The 16,908-nt window shown below is 42.9% G+C and overlaps 1 protein-coding gene across 12 annotated transcripts in view; it reads left to right on the top strand.

Moving 5' to 3' along the window:
• Positions 1-15,038, top strand: part of rgs3a (regulator of G protein signaling 3a) — a 133,287-nt gene extending 118,249 nt beyond the window's left edge. For 10 of the 12 annotated variants that reach the window (XM_069513464.1, XM_069513463.1, XM_020081849.2 and 7 more), the window contains 4 exons: positions 10,458-10,559; positions 11,633-11,694; positions 12,595-12,761; positions 12,856-15,038. In XM_069513464.1, coding sequence (XP_069369565.1) covers positions 10,458-10,559; positions 11,633-11,694; positions 12,595-12,761; positions 12,856-13,056 — 532 coding nt within the window. In that variant the 3' untranslated portion in view covers positions 13,057-15,038. Of the gene's footprint in view, positions 1-10; positions 4,867-4,926; positions 10,103-10,457; positions 10,560-11,632; positions 11,695-12,594; positions 12,762-12,855 lie in introns of those variants that run through there. The other 2 variants (XM_020081854.2, XM_020081855.2) reach the window with 2 other exon arrangements.
• Positions 15,039-16,908: the final 1,870 nt, after the last annotated feature.

The following is a 16,908-nucleotide window of genomic DNA, read 5'->3' as shown; positions in this document are numbered from 1 at the left end:
GAAAAGTTTTTTTTATAAGGCATTGGAATGACAAGTACATGTGTTGTGAGTGAACGGGTACAGTTTTCACACCCTGCTTTAACATTCTTTATTTTGAGAGGCTGTCATGACTTGTGTCCAAACTAATGGTGAATGATAATGACTTCTTTAATAGCGGCCCATGGGGGGTTAATTGAGATATCAGGACTTATTCTGACAGTGTGTTGGTAATGGTGTGATTAGATTTGGGTCTGGAAGATGTTGGGACATGTCGACCAATGCTTTTGTCGTAATTTAATTTTGCACAATAAAGGGGGATTGATGTTAAATTTTGTATTTTTATTTTATCTGTGTGATGCAGGAGCACGTTGTATGCTAAAGGTGGAAGCAAGAGTTAAAGCTAATCATTTTACGCTGTTCATAATCGACTTAATGAAGTGGTAAATGATGTGTGTGCTCCTGAGGAGTGTGGTACCATATGGGTGTCTCGCATTCTCAATGGTGTGAGAAGTAAGGTGTGTGCGTGCGTTGAGAGTGTTTGTGTGTGTGTGTGTCGACGCCTCGGTGATTCATCAGCTGTTGAATGAACTTTATTCACGCTCCTGTTCATCGAGATGAAGGCACATTTCACACCGCGAGGACAATAAAAACCCGCTCACAGTCCCCTGGGCCTGATGGCTGCTCGCTCTTCAGCACGAGCTGTGTTAAATGTTGTGTGGTTAACCAGCAGATTAAGTGATTAAGATTCCGCAGAGTTTTTTCACCAGAGTCCTGAGTATGTCGCCAACACATTTGATTTTCTTTGATTAAACAAACAACGATATGGAAATGTTTTTAGAGGGATAAACGATGTGTCCTTTATTTGATCTAAATACACTCTTGCATCTAGTAGCCTGTACCTGTATGTGTTTTTTTTATTTTAATCTTTTTTGCAGGAATGACAGAGGAAATACCAAAATCAATGATCGATTGTCACCAAAACATATTTTGAGGAAAATGAATTAAGATAATTTGTGTTTCATTAGAGTAACACCAAACAGGATTAAAAGAGCTGATTCCTTATTTTAAGAGGAAATATAATTTTGTATTTGATAGTTTTTATAAACAGAACTAGAATGGACTAAGGCCCCCACAGATGTGGTGTCCCCGGTGTCGGGGTCCTGTAAACATGATCGTGTGATCTCCGCATCAGAGTTAATGCGTTGAATCCTCTCTGCTGCACCCGGCTGCTCCACCTCTCTGGCCTTAACCCGGAGGTCATGTCTGAAAACAGCATTAGTAAGCACACATTTAATCATGGTGGACCAGTCGGGCGTTCTCCCTGGTCCCTGTGCTCGATGGTGATTGGCTGCTGTGTAAACATCCGGATGCTTTGCCAGGTGCGGTGCCCTCCGTCCTTGAATGGGCTCGTCTGTGTTTTTTTCTGTACTTTTTTTTAAAGCATCTGAACGGCACAGTTATGACAGTGATGAAGGCTGAATGGAGGAAAACCTGTTGTCTTCTATAGATGAAATGAACTCGTGTCATTGATGCAACCTTCCTCTGTCATCATGAGTCAATATAATGATAACCCACTCACCTTGTAGAGTGGTGGAAACTCAACATGTTTACCCACTTGGTTTCTGTATTTTTCCGTTATATTCTCAATATCATGAGCCTGTTGTCATTTCTAAAGCTTTTCATTGTCCAGTATTTTTGTAGCCTTTTCCATTATGCTGCATTGCAAACCTATACAAGGAGCAATAATCTACTCCATCGTATTAAGTCACACAAACAAACATACACTGCTACACAATATCTTTCTGGTGTAACTCAGAGGAATACAAATTTAATATGTTGCTCCTAAAGATTGAAATCTCAGGCTATGCTTTATAACTTGGCTTGAGGGAAATTAAATGATTCCCTTCCAGATGTCCGAGACTGATCTGTAACTTATAGAAAGAGCAAATGGAGCATGTAGATGTATATCTGTATGTGGGAAGCATCATGAGATGTAGCCATTTATATGTAAAGAAGTCCCCCTGACGTTTGACCCTGTGGTTTCTGAAGTGTGCTCTGCAGAAGTAGCAGTAGATACAGAATTATTTCGTATCACCCTTCTCTAAATACCTCACCTTGTTGTTTTGTTAAAAGCACTTGCACTAGATATCAGACATTATAGATGTAGCTGTCAACTTGAAAAGATGCCGGATAGGATTAAGTTCTCTGCTTTTATTTAGATTTTTCAAATAGTGTACAAATCACATAATCATTTCTGAAAAGAAAAAATATAGAGACAAAGAAAGGAAAAAAATATGAATATATGTAACTATAAGACATATGAAGAGAGAGAAATTTCAATGAAATAATTTAGACCATGCAGGTGATCATTCAATCATGTGAGACAAACACTCGTGTCAAAGGAGTGAACGTGAAATCGTTTGATAGACGGAGGTTGTTTGTTGTGGTAGATGTAAGACATTCGTTTGTTCCCGTCTTTAGTCGAGAAAGGTGATCCCATCTATTCCTTTGTGTTTTCATCTGGCCTTTTTTTTTTGAGTAGTTTCACTCTGTCAATAAGAAAAAATACTTTTATAAACAACCTTCTTCTGGCTTTAATCAACATAACAATCATCGGTGATCAATTTGTCTCCAATAATCAGGTTTGAATTAGAAAACTGTCAATACACAACATCAGTAGCCAAAAAACAAGGATAAAATGTATTGCACTTTTGCACAAAGACATGAATTGGTACTTACATTAGAACATTACAAATCTCCTCTTTGAAACTTCCTGTCTCTGCTGCTGCTGCCAAGCACTTGGCCACAGCACAGTGAATTCATTGTTTCATCCTCACTCATGCATCATTCACCACAACACAGTCTGCTCCTTGACTTCCTCAGCATTCCTTGACTTATTTTTGCTCTTCTCTCCGTCCCTTATTCTTGTCTTCATCTCCCCTTTTGCACTCTGCCCTGTTTTCTGGATCCAGCACAGCTGCTTTCCTGGGATTGTCCACATTAACTGTGGCTCTCCCCCCTCCATTACCTCCTTTTGTTTTTACTCAGTCCAGGTGTTCTGCTTCCTCAAGCAATGAGACCCAGCACGACCACACTCCCCCAAAGTAGCAATAAAGCAATAAACTGATTCACCAGAATCATATGTGAAGAAATGTGAGCTTTCCCATGAATAAATCTAAGGTTCTGAGGATGATGACATGCAGAGACAAACCTTTTCCTTTTTGATTTATTCATTTTACATCCAAATTTAATACATCTTTGTCCCACAAGGTTGTGTTTCCAATACTTCTAGGGGGTTTTCTTTCTTGCCAATGCTCTTTTCTGTGGTGTAAAGTTTACGTGATCCACTCCAAGCTGTTATATCTGTAAAGTGTCTCAGTGGTCCCGGTTGTAGACATTCCTGAAACAGGAATTATTCAGTCTCCTAAATACAAAGATTAAGAATAAACAGCTGGACGTGGCATTTAGGTTTAAATGAATGAGACTTCTGAGCAATCTGTCAAACTAATGATGCCTCTTGATGAGTGACAGAGCAAACAGAAGTCCAGATGTCTTTGACTGAAATTGAAGCCAATGCCAGAGGTCAATGTGTGTCCTGCTGTGTCTACCTGTGCTGTTTTGGAGTGTTGGTTCTTAGTTCAGCTTATACAGCACTGCAGTCTCCAATGTGATAAAGACAGTTTCATGGAAGAACCTGGTTTGATAGGATATTTCCACATGTCATGAAAACAGTAAAATAGAAAAGTACACTGACTGATGGCCAGATCCAGATGTTCATCAAAACCTCCCAGCGTGTAGGTCGGTAGCTCGTAGCTTGTTGGAGTTGCTTTCTGCAGCATAGAGGATTTTGAAAACAGGACCAGGCAGGAAGTGGAAGAGAAGGCAGAACAGTGTGAGACATTCAGCCAATGGCATCCTTAAAACCACAGTCTACGTCCAGTGAATCAGACAATGTTAGTACAGTGGCTGATGTCACCCTGAGCCTCTAGCAGAGATGAGGAGTGGGCTATAGAGGGCGGTTGACCAAACTATCTTATCTAATGCCACAACTACACATTCTCTAAATGTTCAAACTTAAAGCTTTCAGGCCCAGCTGGTGCTCAAGTGACGTTATTTATAGCTGTTTATCAAACTTTGCACAGCTCCCTCTGGAGTCATAAAATACGTTTTCTTTTTTAGGATGTGCAGTTATACTGTCACACAAAGATTTCCCCTTTAGTTTATTCCCCACAATAAATCAAGCATTGGCATTTCTGGCTAAGGTTATGACATAATGTTTAAAACATGCCCCAAAGACATTGTATTTAATAGAACATGGGTCAAATTGATGAGATTTTTGAGGTTTTTCATTTTGTCTTCCAGATCGGGGATATCAGATTTGAGTCTGACAAACTAAAAGAAACAAATTAAAGACACAGCAAGAAACTGGGCTCGTGGTGATGTCTTTAAACTAATCTGTTCAATGAGGGAATCCAGTACAGAGAATCTACATCAATGCCATATATTGAGACAAGATCATAAACACATCATCACTTCTTTTGCTTAAAAGGCAAAAGTCATCTCAACTTTCTTCCCCATAAAATGAAAAAACCCTGCTCATGCCCCAGTGGAAGGAATCTACCCTCTCCAAAAACCATGTGGTGATTGGGTGAGTCCAGGGTCCGCCTTCCCCCCCCCAGACCCCTCAGGACTATATAACGCTTCACCAGAGCCTCTCAGGGGTTAGAGGAATGTGATTATTAAACAAACCCTTTGGGCCTCGAGCACCGGGACTCTTGACACTCGCTTACATGCTGTCAAATTTTCACACACGCCAAGTGAACCTGCGCACAGGCTGGCACCCATGTTTCATGCTATGGTTGACTTCTCAGAAAAGTACCTGGAAAGGTAAGAGCGAGGCAGTGGACGTGTGTGTGCTTTGATTCTCATGACGAGAAACAGGGTGGGGAACGCATGAGTGCGTGGGGGCTGTTGGGCATCCCACAGGAGAAGTTGCTCTGGAGCTGGAAAGAAACTGATCTGACCTCTACGTGGATCTCATTTGACAGTCGCAGTGAGGGAAAAGAAGCCCCCGTGAGGCTGAAGCGCTCTGACTATTTTAGAGTAAGAAGCTTTAATTTCTAACTTGAGGCTGCCCCTTTTTCTTAATATACGCAGCCTGGATTTCAGGAATAGTGTTGCTCATGTGGTTTTTGTAGGAAGGTGAGTTTTGTCAGAAATAGAGCTCTTTTTTCGGCCTTGATTGAGGGAGACTGTGAATGTGACAGTGTTATATTTATGGACAAAATTGAGGACAATTCCCTTTTTCATTGTTCTTCTAGGAATATCACAGCAACTCTCTTGTCATTTTTAGATCTGCAGAGAAAGGCATGCCTCTCACTTCCTAACTGTGTTAAGTCTCGTGGACACATCACCTCTCTGGACTGTTTTTGTCTACAAAGAAAGCCTTAATAGTGTTAACGCTATTTTCAGTGTTGGAAACACACTGACACAACCCTTGACCTGTTCTACTCGCACAGGCCCAGATGCACAAACACAGTGTTATTTGTGTGTTGTGTCCTGTAGTGACTTCACAGGCAAACAGCTCTCTGTAAACAGAAAGTGGCAGAGGGAATGAAAACATCCTTTAACATTGCTGCTCTCACCGGCTGCACAGTTCAATTCCTCCTCTGTGCTCAATGCTGCAGCCCCAGATTTCGCAGGTTTACAGAGGCTGAACTCCTCCATTGTGGGACACAAAGCCTCATGTGGATGACACTCATCGTTCCATTCTGTACAAAAGTTTTTATTCATGAGATCTTTACTGGAAAGATGCCTTCATACATTAGTTACAGGTTAGTCCTCTGAGCTCATTACACTAGAACTGCTTCAAGACAATTTCCTGAAAGGTTCCAGACTGGTTGTATGGGAGAATGCAAATGTTGCAGTCAGTTGCTGTGACCATTTTCCAGAGCTTTTCGTGCGAGTGAAACGTTTTGAAAATGTTTTGAGCTCATGTGAGAATAGTGTGATGATGACGTTTCTTAGAAGCAGCAGATGCAAACTGAAAAAAAACAAACATGTCCTGCCTCCTGTGTAGAACATGCAGGAGGCAGGACAACCCTCGCCTGAATGTTCCAGACATTTAGCTGTTGGTGTGAATGTGTCCGTGTGTATTGGGTCTACTAATGACTGGCTTAAGCTCCATGTCTATTCAGTTCATTCTAAGGTTGGAGAATCTGTGTTCGGCGTCTTTGCAACATTCACTACAAAGAACTTCAAATATCTACTTGTCGTTATCTGTTAATCTTTTCAAATGTAGGATCTCAAACTTTTCAACTTCCATAACTACTTGTTTTGTTTGATTTTAATCTTATACCTTTATTATTTTGCCTGTTGTCAACATTATTGTAAATGACACGATTGCCCTCAGTGATTTTCGAGTTTAAATAAAGACTTATATAGAAACAAATGGGACAGAAGATATATCTGCAGTATAGTCTGTCTGCAGCTTCCCCTCCTCATGTGCTCCCAGAGCCTTTCCCTGAGAGTGCGGCCTACTTTTCAGAACACCAGGAATATCCAGCAGGGTGCTATTAGCGCTCCTAATGTGAACCAAGCAAAGAGGGAATAGAGAGAACGGAAACCTGCGGATAATTGCGGAGCTAAAGACCTCTCGCTCCTTCACTCAAGCACATAAAGCAGCCTCTCTTGTACAGACACAAGCAGACAGTCAAGTGTGTGTGCGCGCCTGCAAACGTGGCCGTGCTGTGTATGGTTTGCTCGAGGGGCAGTGGCACGTACATATTCATTTGGTAATCTTGAGCGGAGCATGTGTCAGTCTTCTACCAGTTTATGTAAAGAACAGAGATCATTGAATGTGATAAATCAAATGAAGTGTGATACAGAGCTAATTGCATTAGTGCAGGGGAGCTATTAGCAGCTGGAGTGGAAAAGTGGCAACTTTAAATATAGAGGGAGTTAAAGTGCGACTGCGAGAAGAGACATTAGCACATAAAGAGCAGAGGTGCAAAGAACAGTAACAGTATCGTTAGTAAGTGGTGCTTCTCTGAAAATAGACCCAAGCACAAGACTGTTTTCCATGAGATACTGAAATATGTTGAATAAATGTTGCTTTTTATGTCAAAGATAGCTTTTTGTTGGTATGGGTGCCTCCTCTCTGTACCTGGGCGTATTTTTCTCCTGCTTTAAATCTTGAGATTCACCCAAGGTGGTTTTACTCAACATGCGTTTAGTCTTTCCCCTTCATTAAGAGACGATAAGTTGGCATTTGGGAGCTGATTTAGCTAAATCCCTGCGTCTGGAGCACACAGACATGTCTGTAGTCCTCTGAATGTGTCTTTGCCCAAAATTGAGGGCGGAGTGTTACTTGTCCCTCCCTCAAATTGCTGTTGACTTCCATTGAGCTTCATTTATGGCCGTCTCCCTGAAACCTCTCTGCTGCAGGTCGACAACCTTCACACAGAGACATAGAGAAAAGTCAGTGTTGCCAGTGGTTTAAAAGTGGATGGTACATGTACTCGTTTTCAAGAATAATGCCAAAGCTCTATTTGAGTGTCTAAAAATAAGCAGGAGAAATAAATCCTGGCCTGATGTGAGCTCAAGCTGTTTCCAGTCCTGAGGAGGGAAAGAATAACCGGGGCTGCTGTTTGTGTTTGCAGTATCCACTAACGCCCACATGGTGGCAGGATAGAAACACATTGTCCCCCTTGAAGTGCCTGTTTTTATGACATCATTGCCACATCATTCCCGCTAGGGCCCAGCTTCTATAAAACCAGAATAAATATTATAGTGTCCTTTGTCAGGCCAACAAAAATATTTTCCAGCCCTTATAAAATTCAGGCTCTTTTCTTATTCACATGCGAGGGGCGAGGCAGACGCAGAGCGAACCGATGCACAGCTCGAGACCCTAATTGCCTTGAGTGCAGCCTAAAAATAGAACAATCTAATAAATCCAACTCTGGTGTTATGAGTTTATTTAACAGCAAGAGAGTTTTTATTTGGATAATAATGTCCTTCAGGATTCTGAATGTGAGCTATTCTCAGGGTTGTTTCCATGAAACCGAGGTCTAAACTCTTTTCCTGTTTAACACAGGCTCTGATGTTATTTCAGTCAATGGATGAGTAATCTCCACCAGTGATACTGTGTGGTGCTTTGTAGTCCTTAGATTTCATTATGTCCTTGTTGTTTTTTTCTTTTTTTAATTCATTTGTTTTGTCTTGTGTTTCTCACATAAAATGTCAATTTCTGCCTTGACCCTGTCTGAGAGATGAAAATAAGCTTTCACAGCTTTTTAATTCAACGCCAATGCTGTTTTTTTTTTTTACCAACTAGTAAGAAAGATCATCTGCTGCTTTCAGGCATGAACTGAACTACTATTTCCCTAATATTTTCCAGAGGGGCTCAAATTAAATCAAATATACTTTATTGTCCCATGGGGAAATTTGTCTTGGGCCAAAGTGCTACAGCAGCTGCAGAACAGAACACTGAACAACAAAAAACAGTACACAAGGACATATCACGTAAGACCCATAATAATAATGAAGAATAAAAGTGACTTGAATATCACACCAATTGAATATTGTGAGGCTGTATGTGAGAACGCCAATGTCTGAGTCAGTCGCTCTGGACATTTTCCAGGTCTTTTCCTGCCAAACACCTGGTAAAATGTTCAGAGAATGTCCGAGTCAGCCCTCGTGAGAACGCAGCAGGAGAATACATTTACACCAACGTTTCTGACATGCATAACTGAAAAATTCAAACAATACAAATATCTCTGGATGGAGAAGAGCCGCCACAGCAAGGATGAAGATGAAGTTGTCAACTTGAAAAGACGATGAGATTTTGGGGTCAATGTGCTGATCAAGTGTTTTCCAAAGCGGGATTTATATGTCATGTCCTCCTCCGATCCCGGTGCCACCCCTCGTCTGATTGTTCATTTTCCTGTACATGAACACGTCTGACCTGGACAATCTCCTGCTGAGTTCATGTCTGAAAACAGTTTGATGAAAGCGTTTCTCTGAGTCTGCAGCAGTCAAACCCAAACACACCCAAATCACAGTCACACTCATCCCGATCTTAAAGGATCCATTCACCTTCTGTTTCCCAAAAATCATATGGAACCATGTGCACGGGCATGTTTCTACCTTTTTCTTCCCAGCAGACATTGGGGGGGGGGTTAGTCAACACCTGTGACTGGCATGAAAGTCCCAGTGAGGTGGACACAAGTTGGAACAGGTGCAGTGTGGAGGCGTGAGCTCTTTGGAACGCTCTTTCATCCCCATCCGAGTGTCTCTATGCACAGTATTTGTGCTAATCTCTCTGTGTGCTAATCAGTTGTCACACTCTCCCCCTCTTCATGCTTTAAAAGGTCTATAAGTGGAAGCTCTGTTTTTCTTTTAATTTGGGGAGTACATGCTCTCCTGGGGGGCTGTGGGTTGCCGGTGGGACAGCTTGCAGCGATTAGGGCCAGTGAGCGCATGTCGCAGCGCTGCATTATTAGCGGGCCAGTCAATCCACAGTGGAAATCAAAAGCAGGGACTCAGGAAATGGGCGTTGAGTGAGGTCATATCCCAGTGAGGCAGCACGTGGTCCAGGTCGGGAAAAGCCAGGACAGGTACCATGGGATTATATGAACGCGCAGTATCCTGTCAGGCCGAGGATTGGCGCACTGCCTTGTCTGAGATTGAAGTCGGCGCATGTGCAGCAGGGGGTCTGTATGTATGTGTGTGTGTGTGTGTGAGATGGTTGTGGAAAGGTGACACAGGTGAGGTGAGCGGTCAGGAGGATTTCAGATTCTGGAGGGAAGCGAGGAGAGGTCACTGCGCCCTGTTGCCTTGGCCCCTGGGTCAGCTCCCTCTCAGCAACCCCTCCAGGCACATGGAGAATGGCGTGATGAAACGGAGGAGTGTGCGTTGAGTCTCTCTCCTGCTTCCCTGCCACATTCGCTCAGTCCCTGCCGAGGAACCTGCCAGGGACACATCTACGGGAAAAGACTGTTAGAGATTGTTGATTGACAGATTGAGAGCTGCTGACACAAAGCGAAGGAGAAAGAAGCTCAATATCAGCGTATTCTGGGAAAATCTCCTGTCCTGCCACAGCAACATACCTGAAGACTAAAATGTACAAACACCGAGTTGTTTTCACTTTTTTCTGAAGTTTGTGGCTTTGATTTCATGTGGATTGGATTTATCGTGTTGAAGAGTTTCAATCGAAGTGAAACGTCTTGGATTGTTTCAGTTGTGGACTTTGGACTTGGAGACTCAACTCTTTCTTTCCCCTTCTCTTCTTTTTGTCCACCTCTATCCATCATATCCTGTCTTCCCCTGATTCCATTTTCTCCTTGTCCTGCCTCCACCCCCTCCCCACCCTACCCCTCTCCTTTTCTCGTAAATCTTTCACCCTGTCCCCCTCATTCCCAACTCCTCTTTTCCCTTTCCCTTTCTCTTTCTTCTCTTCTGTCCTCTCCTCCACTCAGGGCCAAAGACATGAAGAATCGACTGGCTTTCCTGCGGAGGAGGAATGAATCCCCAGGAAGCAATCCAGCCAGCAAGTTAGACAAGTCTATGAAGTCAGTCAAGTAAGTTGCCACTTCCTGACTGCATGTGCCCTGTGGGCGGGTGTGACGCCACTTTTTCCGGGTCTCGACCTGAGGCTGCTTGGAGACAGACATGTGGGCAGCAGGAGAGATGGGTGTGTGCTCAGAATGTGTGAATGGAAAGATGTGTGAGGTGTGTCAGAGGGGGGAGGAAATTAATTGTTTGGATGTTGTTCTTTAATTTTAATAATTTGATAAATATATAGATTCAAACATAGTAATGTAAAATACCACTTAGATGAAGTCATTTTCATGTTTCTATGCCTTTGCCTTGACTTATCAGGGAGATGTAAAAGTTTGTAATAGATGAGCAAATCTTGTTGTACTTTGATAATTTAATGACTTAGATATTAACTTAAAGAACATTTGGACACACAATAAATGTCCTCTGTTGAAGCAAATGACAATATAATAGATTCTTATATTGTTTTCTTATTAATTCAAGAATCTGAGAGAATTACTGTATGTTAACTTATTTACTCAAAAAGCAGCTTCAACAAATGAAAGACAGTCAGCGAAATGAGACGCCAAAGTGCAAGAGCAACTTTTGTTGATTTGTGAGAATAGATGTCTGTGTCAAATCAGGCCTCAGATGTGGATTGCAGTGAGTGGAAGATGAGCCGTGTAGAGAGGCGTGTGTTAAAGCAGGGGACAGAGGAGGAGAGACAGCAGGGGGCAGATGCACACCGGTGGGGGTGGGGTGGGGGAGGAGGTTCTAAACCCAAAAGCACATCCCCATTGGCCGGCTGACGCCCCTCCCTTCCCGCCCGCCTAGTCGCCTTCAGTGGGAATATAAAATCCTACCCCCACCACAGTGCAGGACCAGACACACTCATGGCTCTCAGCGCTGAGACCAATCCCAAGGCAGAGGCGAGTGTGAGGGACAGAGCAGCACACACACACTAGAGAGGAGTGGAAGCAGCTTACAGGAATCACCTAAACTCCCAGGATTCCACTCGACCACCCAGCATAGCCAAAGTTCTGCGGATGGGTCACACAATGAGAAACCTGGCTGAGATGGGCTTGTTAAAGAACCGCTCTGCTTTCATCTGCAGGCCCACCCCAGAGGAGGCACTGAAATGGGGGGACTCGCTCGACAAGCTGCTGGCACACAAATGTAAGTTACTTATTCTTTCTCATCCCCTCAATTTATTCTCCCATCTTCCTCCACACTTCACACAAACGCTGCTAAGTCTTCAATGTGTTTGCCATATGGCTCAGTGCATGTTTGAGGTGGTGGGGGGAGGGTGACAATCCCAGGAACTGTGCTTATGTTGATGTATGGAGCCCATGTGTTGCACAGAAGAGAGAAAAAAGAGAGGAGGGGGTAGTCAACGTGCTGCTATTTTGTTTTCCACAATTCATCTTCCACAGCTCATGACTCTCAGTCAGAGCTGATCAAAAGCCAGCACTACATCTGTTCCTCATCCGGCTCTGTTGACCCCCTTTATTCTCCCTCTTCCAATTTCCTCTCTGCCTCTTACCTCACTCCTGCTTCACCAGAATGAGGTAAGAGATGACCGCTCTGCGTTGGCTCCGCTTATCAACGTGGGTGATTCATGGGAACGGAAAGGTGCAGACAGGAGCTGTGGGTGGACGCGGTTTCCTGCCTTTCTTTTCCCTGAGTGCAGACGTCTTCCTCAAATCATTAACCGCACCGAAACTGAAAAAGCCCCAAAGTTCCAGAATTAGACTTTCCCCCTCCTCCTCCTCCTCCTCCTCCTTCTCCTCCCCCTCCTCCTTACACCGAAACAGTCTCATCTTTGTTCATTCACAACACGTGCATAAAGAGATGCGTGCATGGATTGGGTCAGCGGTGTGATGAGATTTAAAAGTATGTCAAAGAAAATGTGGTGTTTTTCATGTCTCACTTTATTCCAACCACATGACTCGAACGGCCGTCACAGAGCTATTTTGGGCGCTGAAACTCTGAGGAGAGCTTCAGCTGTGAGGTTGCCATGGCACTCCAGGTCAACTCCTCTTGTTTATTCTCCTCCTCTCCTCTGCTCTGTCTCAGATGGTCTGGCGGCGTTCCGAGCTTTCCTGCGCACCGAGTTCAGCGAGGAGAATCTGGAATTCTGGCTGGCCTGCGAGGAGTACAAGAAGATCAAGTCGCAGTCCAAGATGGCCTCGAAAGCCAAGAAGATCTTTGCAGAATACATCGCCATCCAGTCATGTAAAGAGGTGAGTGAGGGGGAATGAAACTTGTTGCAGTTTTCTTAATGTTGTGTCTTAAGAGCGTAATCTCACAGCTTGTTTTTGTTTCTTTCCTCTGCAGGTAAATCTGGATTCGTACACCAGAGATCACACCAAGGACAACCTGCAGAATGTGACACGCTCCTGCTTTGACCTCGCGCAGAGGCGGATATACGGGCTGATGGAGAAGGACTCATATCCCCGCTTCCTCCGCTCAGAACTCTACTTGGACTTAATCAACCAAAAAAAGCCCAGCTCCACTTCGACTTCGTCTTCGTCATAAGAGACCAGGAAAAGATGAGAAAGCGAGAAGATGATGAGAGAAAAGCGGGGCAGACTTGAAAAACACACATCAGGGCGGGTGGGATGTGAGGTTCTTTGTTTGCCTTTTTTTATTTGTATGTCTCTGTGTGTGTCATCCTGTCCACTATTTTATTTGAATTTTTTTGTGGTGTGACATGACGCGGCAAAGCTCTATGGCACTGCAAAGGAATGTAGTTTACAGAGTTACCAGGTGGATGCATGAATGGATGGACTGATGAATGGATGTTAACCTGAAAAAATATATATAGAAGCCCACATACGAGGGCTGGAGCGAGAGCTGGACGCTCGTCTGATCACTGTTGCGTTTTGTCAGTGTCTTGTGAGAGAATAATGACATTTGTTTGTGTTGTACTGGAGAAAAGGAGGGGTTGCTCCAAAAAAAAAAGAGACCCTGCAGACATAAAGACAGTCGGGTACTGTTTTGTCACTTTTTTTCCTTTCATTTTCTTTTTAAAATCCCCCCGTTCCTCCTCCATGTCCTATGTGAAGCCACTTCTAAAGCTGTTGGTACGACGCAACATCCTTTTTCTGCACGTTTTCATTTCCATCGGGGTTGCAAATCTGTGACGGAGAGAAAAAACAAACGACAAGATGATGTCTGAATGAAAACTAGTCATCTCTGTTAAACCCCACGATCTCTCAAAGCTTCTGTAAACCGCTTTCACTTCATCCAGAAAGACTGTGGAGAGTTACTGTGAGCGCTCAGCAGAGACAGAGACGGGGGCAAAGAACACGACGTGTATAAATAACGGAAGGTGTGGGTGTGAAGAAACACAGACGTGTGTCACTCTCACATTTTCAAAATCACACTCAAAGCCAGAGATGGAAAATAAAATAAAAGATGACGACTTGCTTCCTGTCTCCAAAGACTGTTTACAACAAGGAACGACGACTCAAGAAGAAAAAGGAACAACGTTCGGTGCAGCCAAGCAACATTTCCTTTAACATTGTAGCTCATTGTGGACTTATCAAGGAAGCGTTCTCAGGACATTGCCACGACAGGTTCCGGCTCTTGTTTTTCTACACACACTCGCTGTTATATATTTTTTTTTTATGTTTTAAGATTTCCGACCTGCACTCCCTACTCTTCTACTGAGCAACGCACGAGAGGCTGCTCGTGTCATAGTGCGAGGATAAAAACAAAAAACTGCTTCATGTTGTACAAAGGTTTGCCTATTTATTTAGATTAACAGGCTGGATGCTTCAACACACACCCTCACCTCCTCAAAGCACTCAGCTGAAAGCTCTCACTCTCCTCTTAACCACAAACAGGTCCAATGCTGACCTGAACTTTTAAGTGCAATATTGTTTTTTAATTTTAATTTTATTATTGTTTTTGGTTTCTTTGTTTATTTGGATGATTTAGATTTTTTTTAACGGGGAAGACGAACGGCTTGAGCTCTGTATTAACTTTATTTGTTAAGAGAAGAAAAAAAAACTTTAGAGCTATAAGGTTGACTTACAACGTAAACTTTCAAGAACCATTAAGTAGTTTAAAGAATTTTAAGCAAGTGATTCTAATTATGTGTCGACCCCCCGGCAGCAGGCAGCCGGGGGACGTTATGGTTGTAAATATAATTCTTTAAGAAAACTATGTGATAACACATTAAAAACAAACAAAAAACAAGAAACGGATCGGTCTCTGCTGGTGATGAACGTGGGACCCAGCTGTATCTATGTACATATGAGAGACTCAAAACTATAAGATGACGTGTATTGTTCAAAAATGATAAAAAATACAACAATAGGTGAGCGAGAGCAGGTCCAGTCTGCTCCTGTCCCTGGTCATACACTGCTTGTAAGGAGTTTTATGAAATGCATTTTTATCATTTTCACTGTTTACAATTCAAAATGCATCTCCCATGATAACAAGTGAAAAACAGTAGAGTACATTTGGTGTCATTGCTAATGATAAATAAACCAACCAACTGATGAAGTAAAGACGTGTTTGTCTCTGGATCTTTCTTCAGATGTGTATTTGTTTGTGTGTCTGAGATGTGCAGTCTGGCTCAGATGTAGACGTGATGAGTAAAGTTGCTTCAAGGAATAATTCACATGAGCTTAGTATGAAGCTGCAGCCACATGATGAGGTTAGCTTAGCATAGCATATAGAGTGTGGATACCCGAACCTTTGAACTCAAACCTGAACGTCATTTCAAAAATTTAGTTTGAACCCGGCCCGGCCCGTCGGGAAAGTTGGGACCCAAACCCATGCTTGTGTTTTATCTTGTGCATCCGTTGGGTCCTGACAGGCCGGGCTGGGTTCAAACTAAAGTTTTGAAATGATATCCAGGTTTTGGTCGGTCATAAATGTGGACTGGTGCGTTCAAGCTCTGTTCAGAGGTAATAGACTGAGCTTACACTCAATATGAAGCTGCAGCCACATGGTTTGGTTAACTTAGCAAAGCACATCGAGTGTGGCTACCCAACCTTTCAAAACATTAGTTTGAAACCAGTCCAATGGGTCCTGATAGGCCGGGTTCACGTTTTGTCACTTTGGCTTGGCGGTTTTCTTTAAACTCCATGTGTCCGTAATCAGGGAAAACAAACAATGACTACGTCTGTCGGGAACAGAGTAACACAAACTCAGTGCAGCTACATTAACTACATCATACTCAAAAAGCAGAATTCAGGTTTAGTAGTCGAGCCTCTGTCCAAAGTTTAAAAACAATTCTACATGTTCATCAACACTTTTCATTTGTGGAATCTGTTCCAAACCTCAAGTATAAAATATGACACATTGTGGTCACACAGTGAGGGTTTGTGCCAAGGACTCGAGGTGAGGACAGGACTCCAGGACTATGCCCTGGAAGAGAAATTTAAAGACATGATATAGCGAGCACGTTAATAAGTGAGCTTCAGAGGTGACGGGTGTTTTTTTAACCTTTCCCCTCGTTCTCGCTGAACTTAGTTACTGTTTGGCTCTGAAGCTTCATAAATAGTTTGCAGACATCTCATCTCAAGTAATTAAGCGCATTTCCCAGAATGTTTTCCTTTGAGTAACGTGAACAGTGAAAACCATCCACGACGAGGAAGTGTGCGTTCATTAAAACGTGGCTCTAATTTCACAGCGTTAATCATCACTCCTGTTGGTAATAACAGCCATAAAGTTTATTCCCATGAACTGGCAACACTGACAAGACGTTTGATGGAGTAAAAAACACAAGATGTGAAATGGTTATAAACAGGCATCCCAAATTATAAACAGATTCCTCCTTCTCTCTGTCCTGTAGTCGTGTCCTCACAATGAAGAATTATCAACCATATTTTAAGTATAAATCAGCTCCCCCAGCCCAAATAAACCGGTTTAGATTAATACGCCTTAAATCCTGGTTTGTTTTGTCCTGTCAACGCTCCACTGAAGAGGTTATGTTTTCACCTGTGTCTGTTTGTTGGGCTTTTGCAGATTTGCAAAAGCTACCAAAACCTTAGAAGGAACCCATTACATTATGGTTTGGAAGAAGAGGTGGAGCCAGATTTTTTAACAGTCCCCTCGAATCCAATCAAGCTGCACCAAACTTCACACACTCATAGATATCAGCCGCCTAAACAGGCCTGATTATGTAAATCCAAATCCATTTATTATTCCCTGAAAAAATCTCGTCATGATAAAGAAAGAAAAAATAAAAACAATCCTGTATCCAACCCCTGACCTGAATCTGCACCACCATGTGATGAGCTCTTTCCTGACACAAACCACAACCAAGTTTTGTGGAAATCCGTTCTGGTGTATTTGTGTGATCAAATAAACACACATGGGTGAAAACTGTTCTCGTATTCTCTTGTATTTTATACATGCAACACGTCTAAT

The sequence above is a fragment of the Paralichthys olivaceus genome, chromosome 18, assembly GCF_024713975.1.
Source record: "Paralichthys olivaceus isolate ysfri-2021 chromosome 18, ASM2471397v2, whole genome shotgun sequence".
Taxonomy (NCBI): domain Eukaryota; kingdom Metazoa; phylum Chordata; class Actinopteri; order Pleuronectiformes; family Paralichthyidae; genus Paralichthys; species Paralichthys olivaceus.
This window is presented reverse-complemented; position numbering and strand designations above follow the sequence as displayed.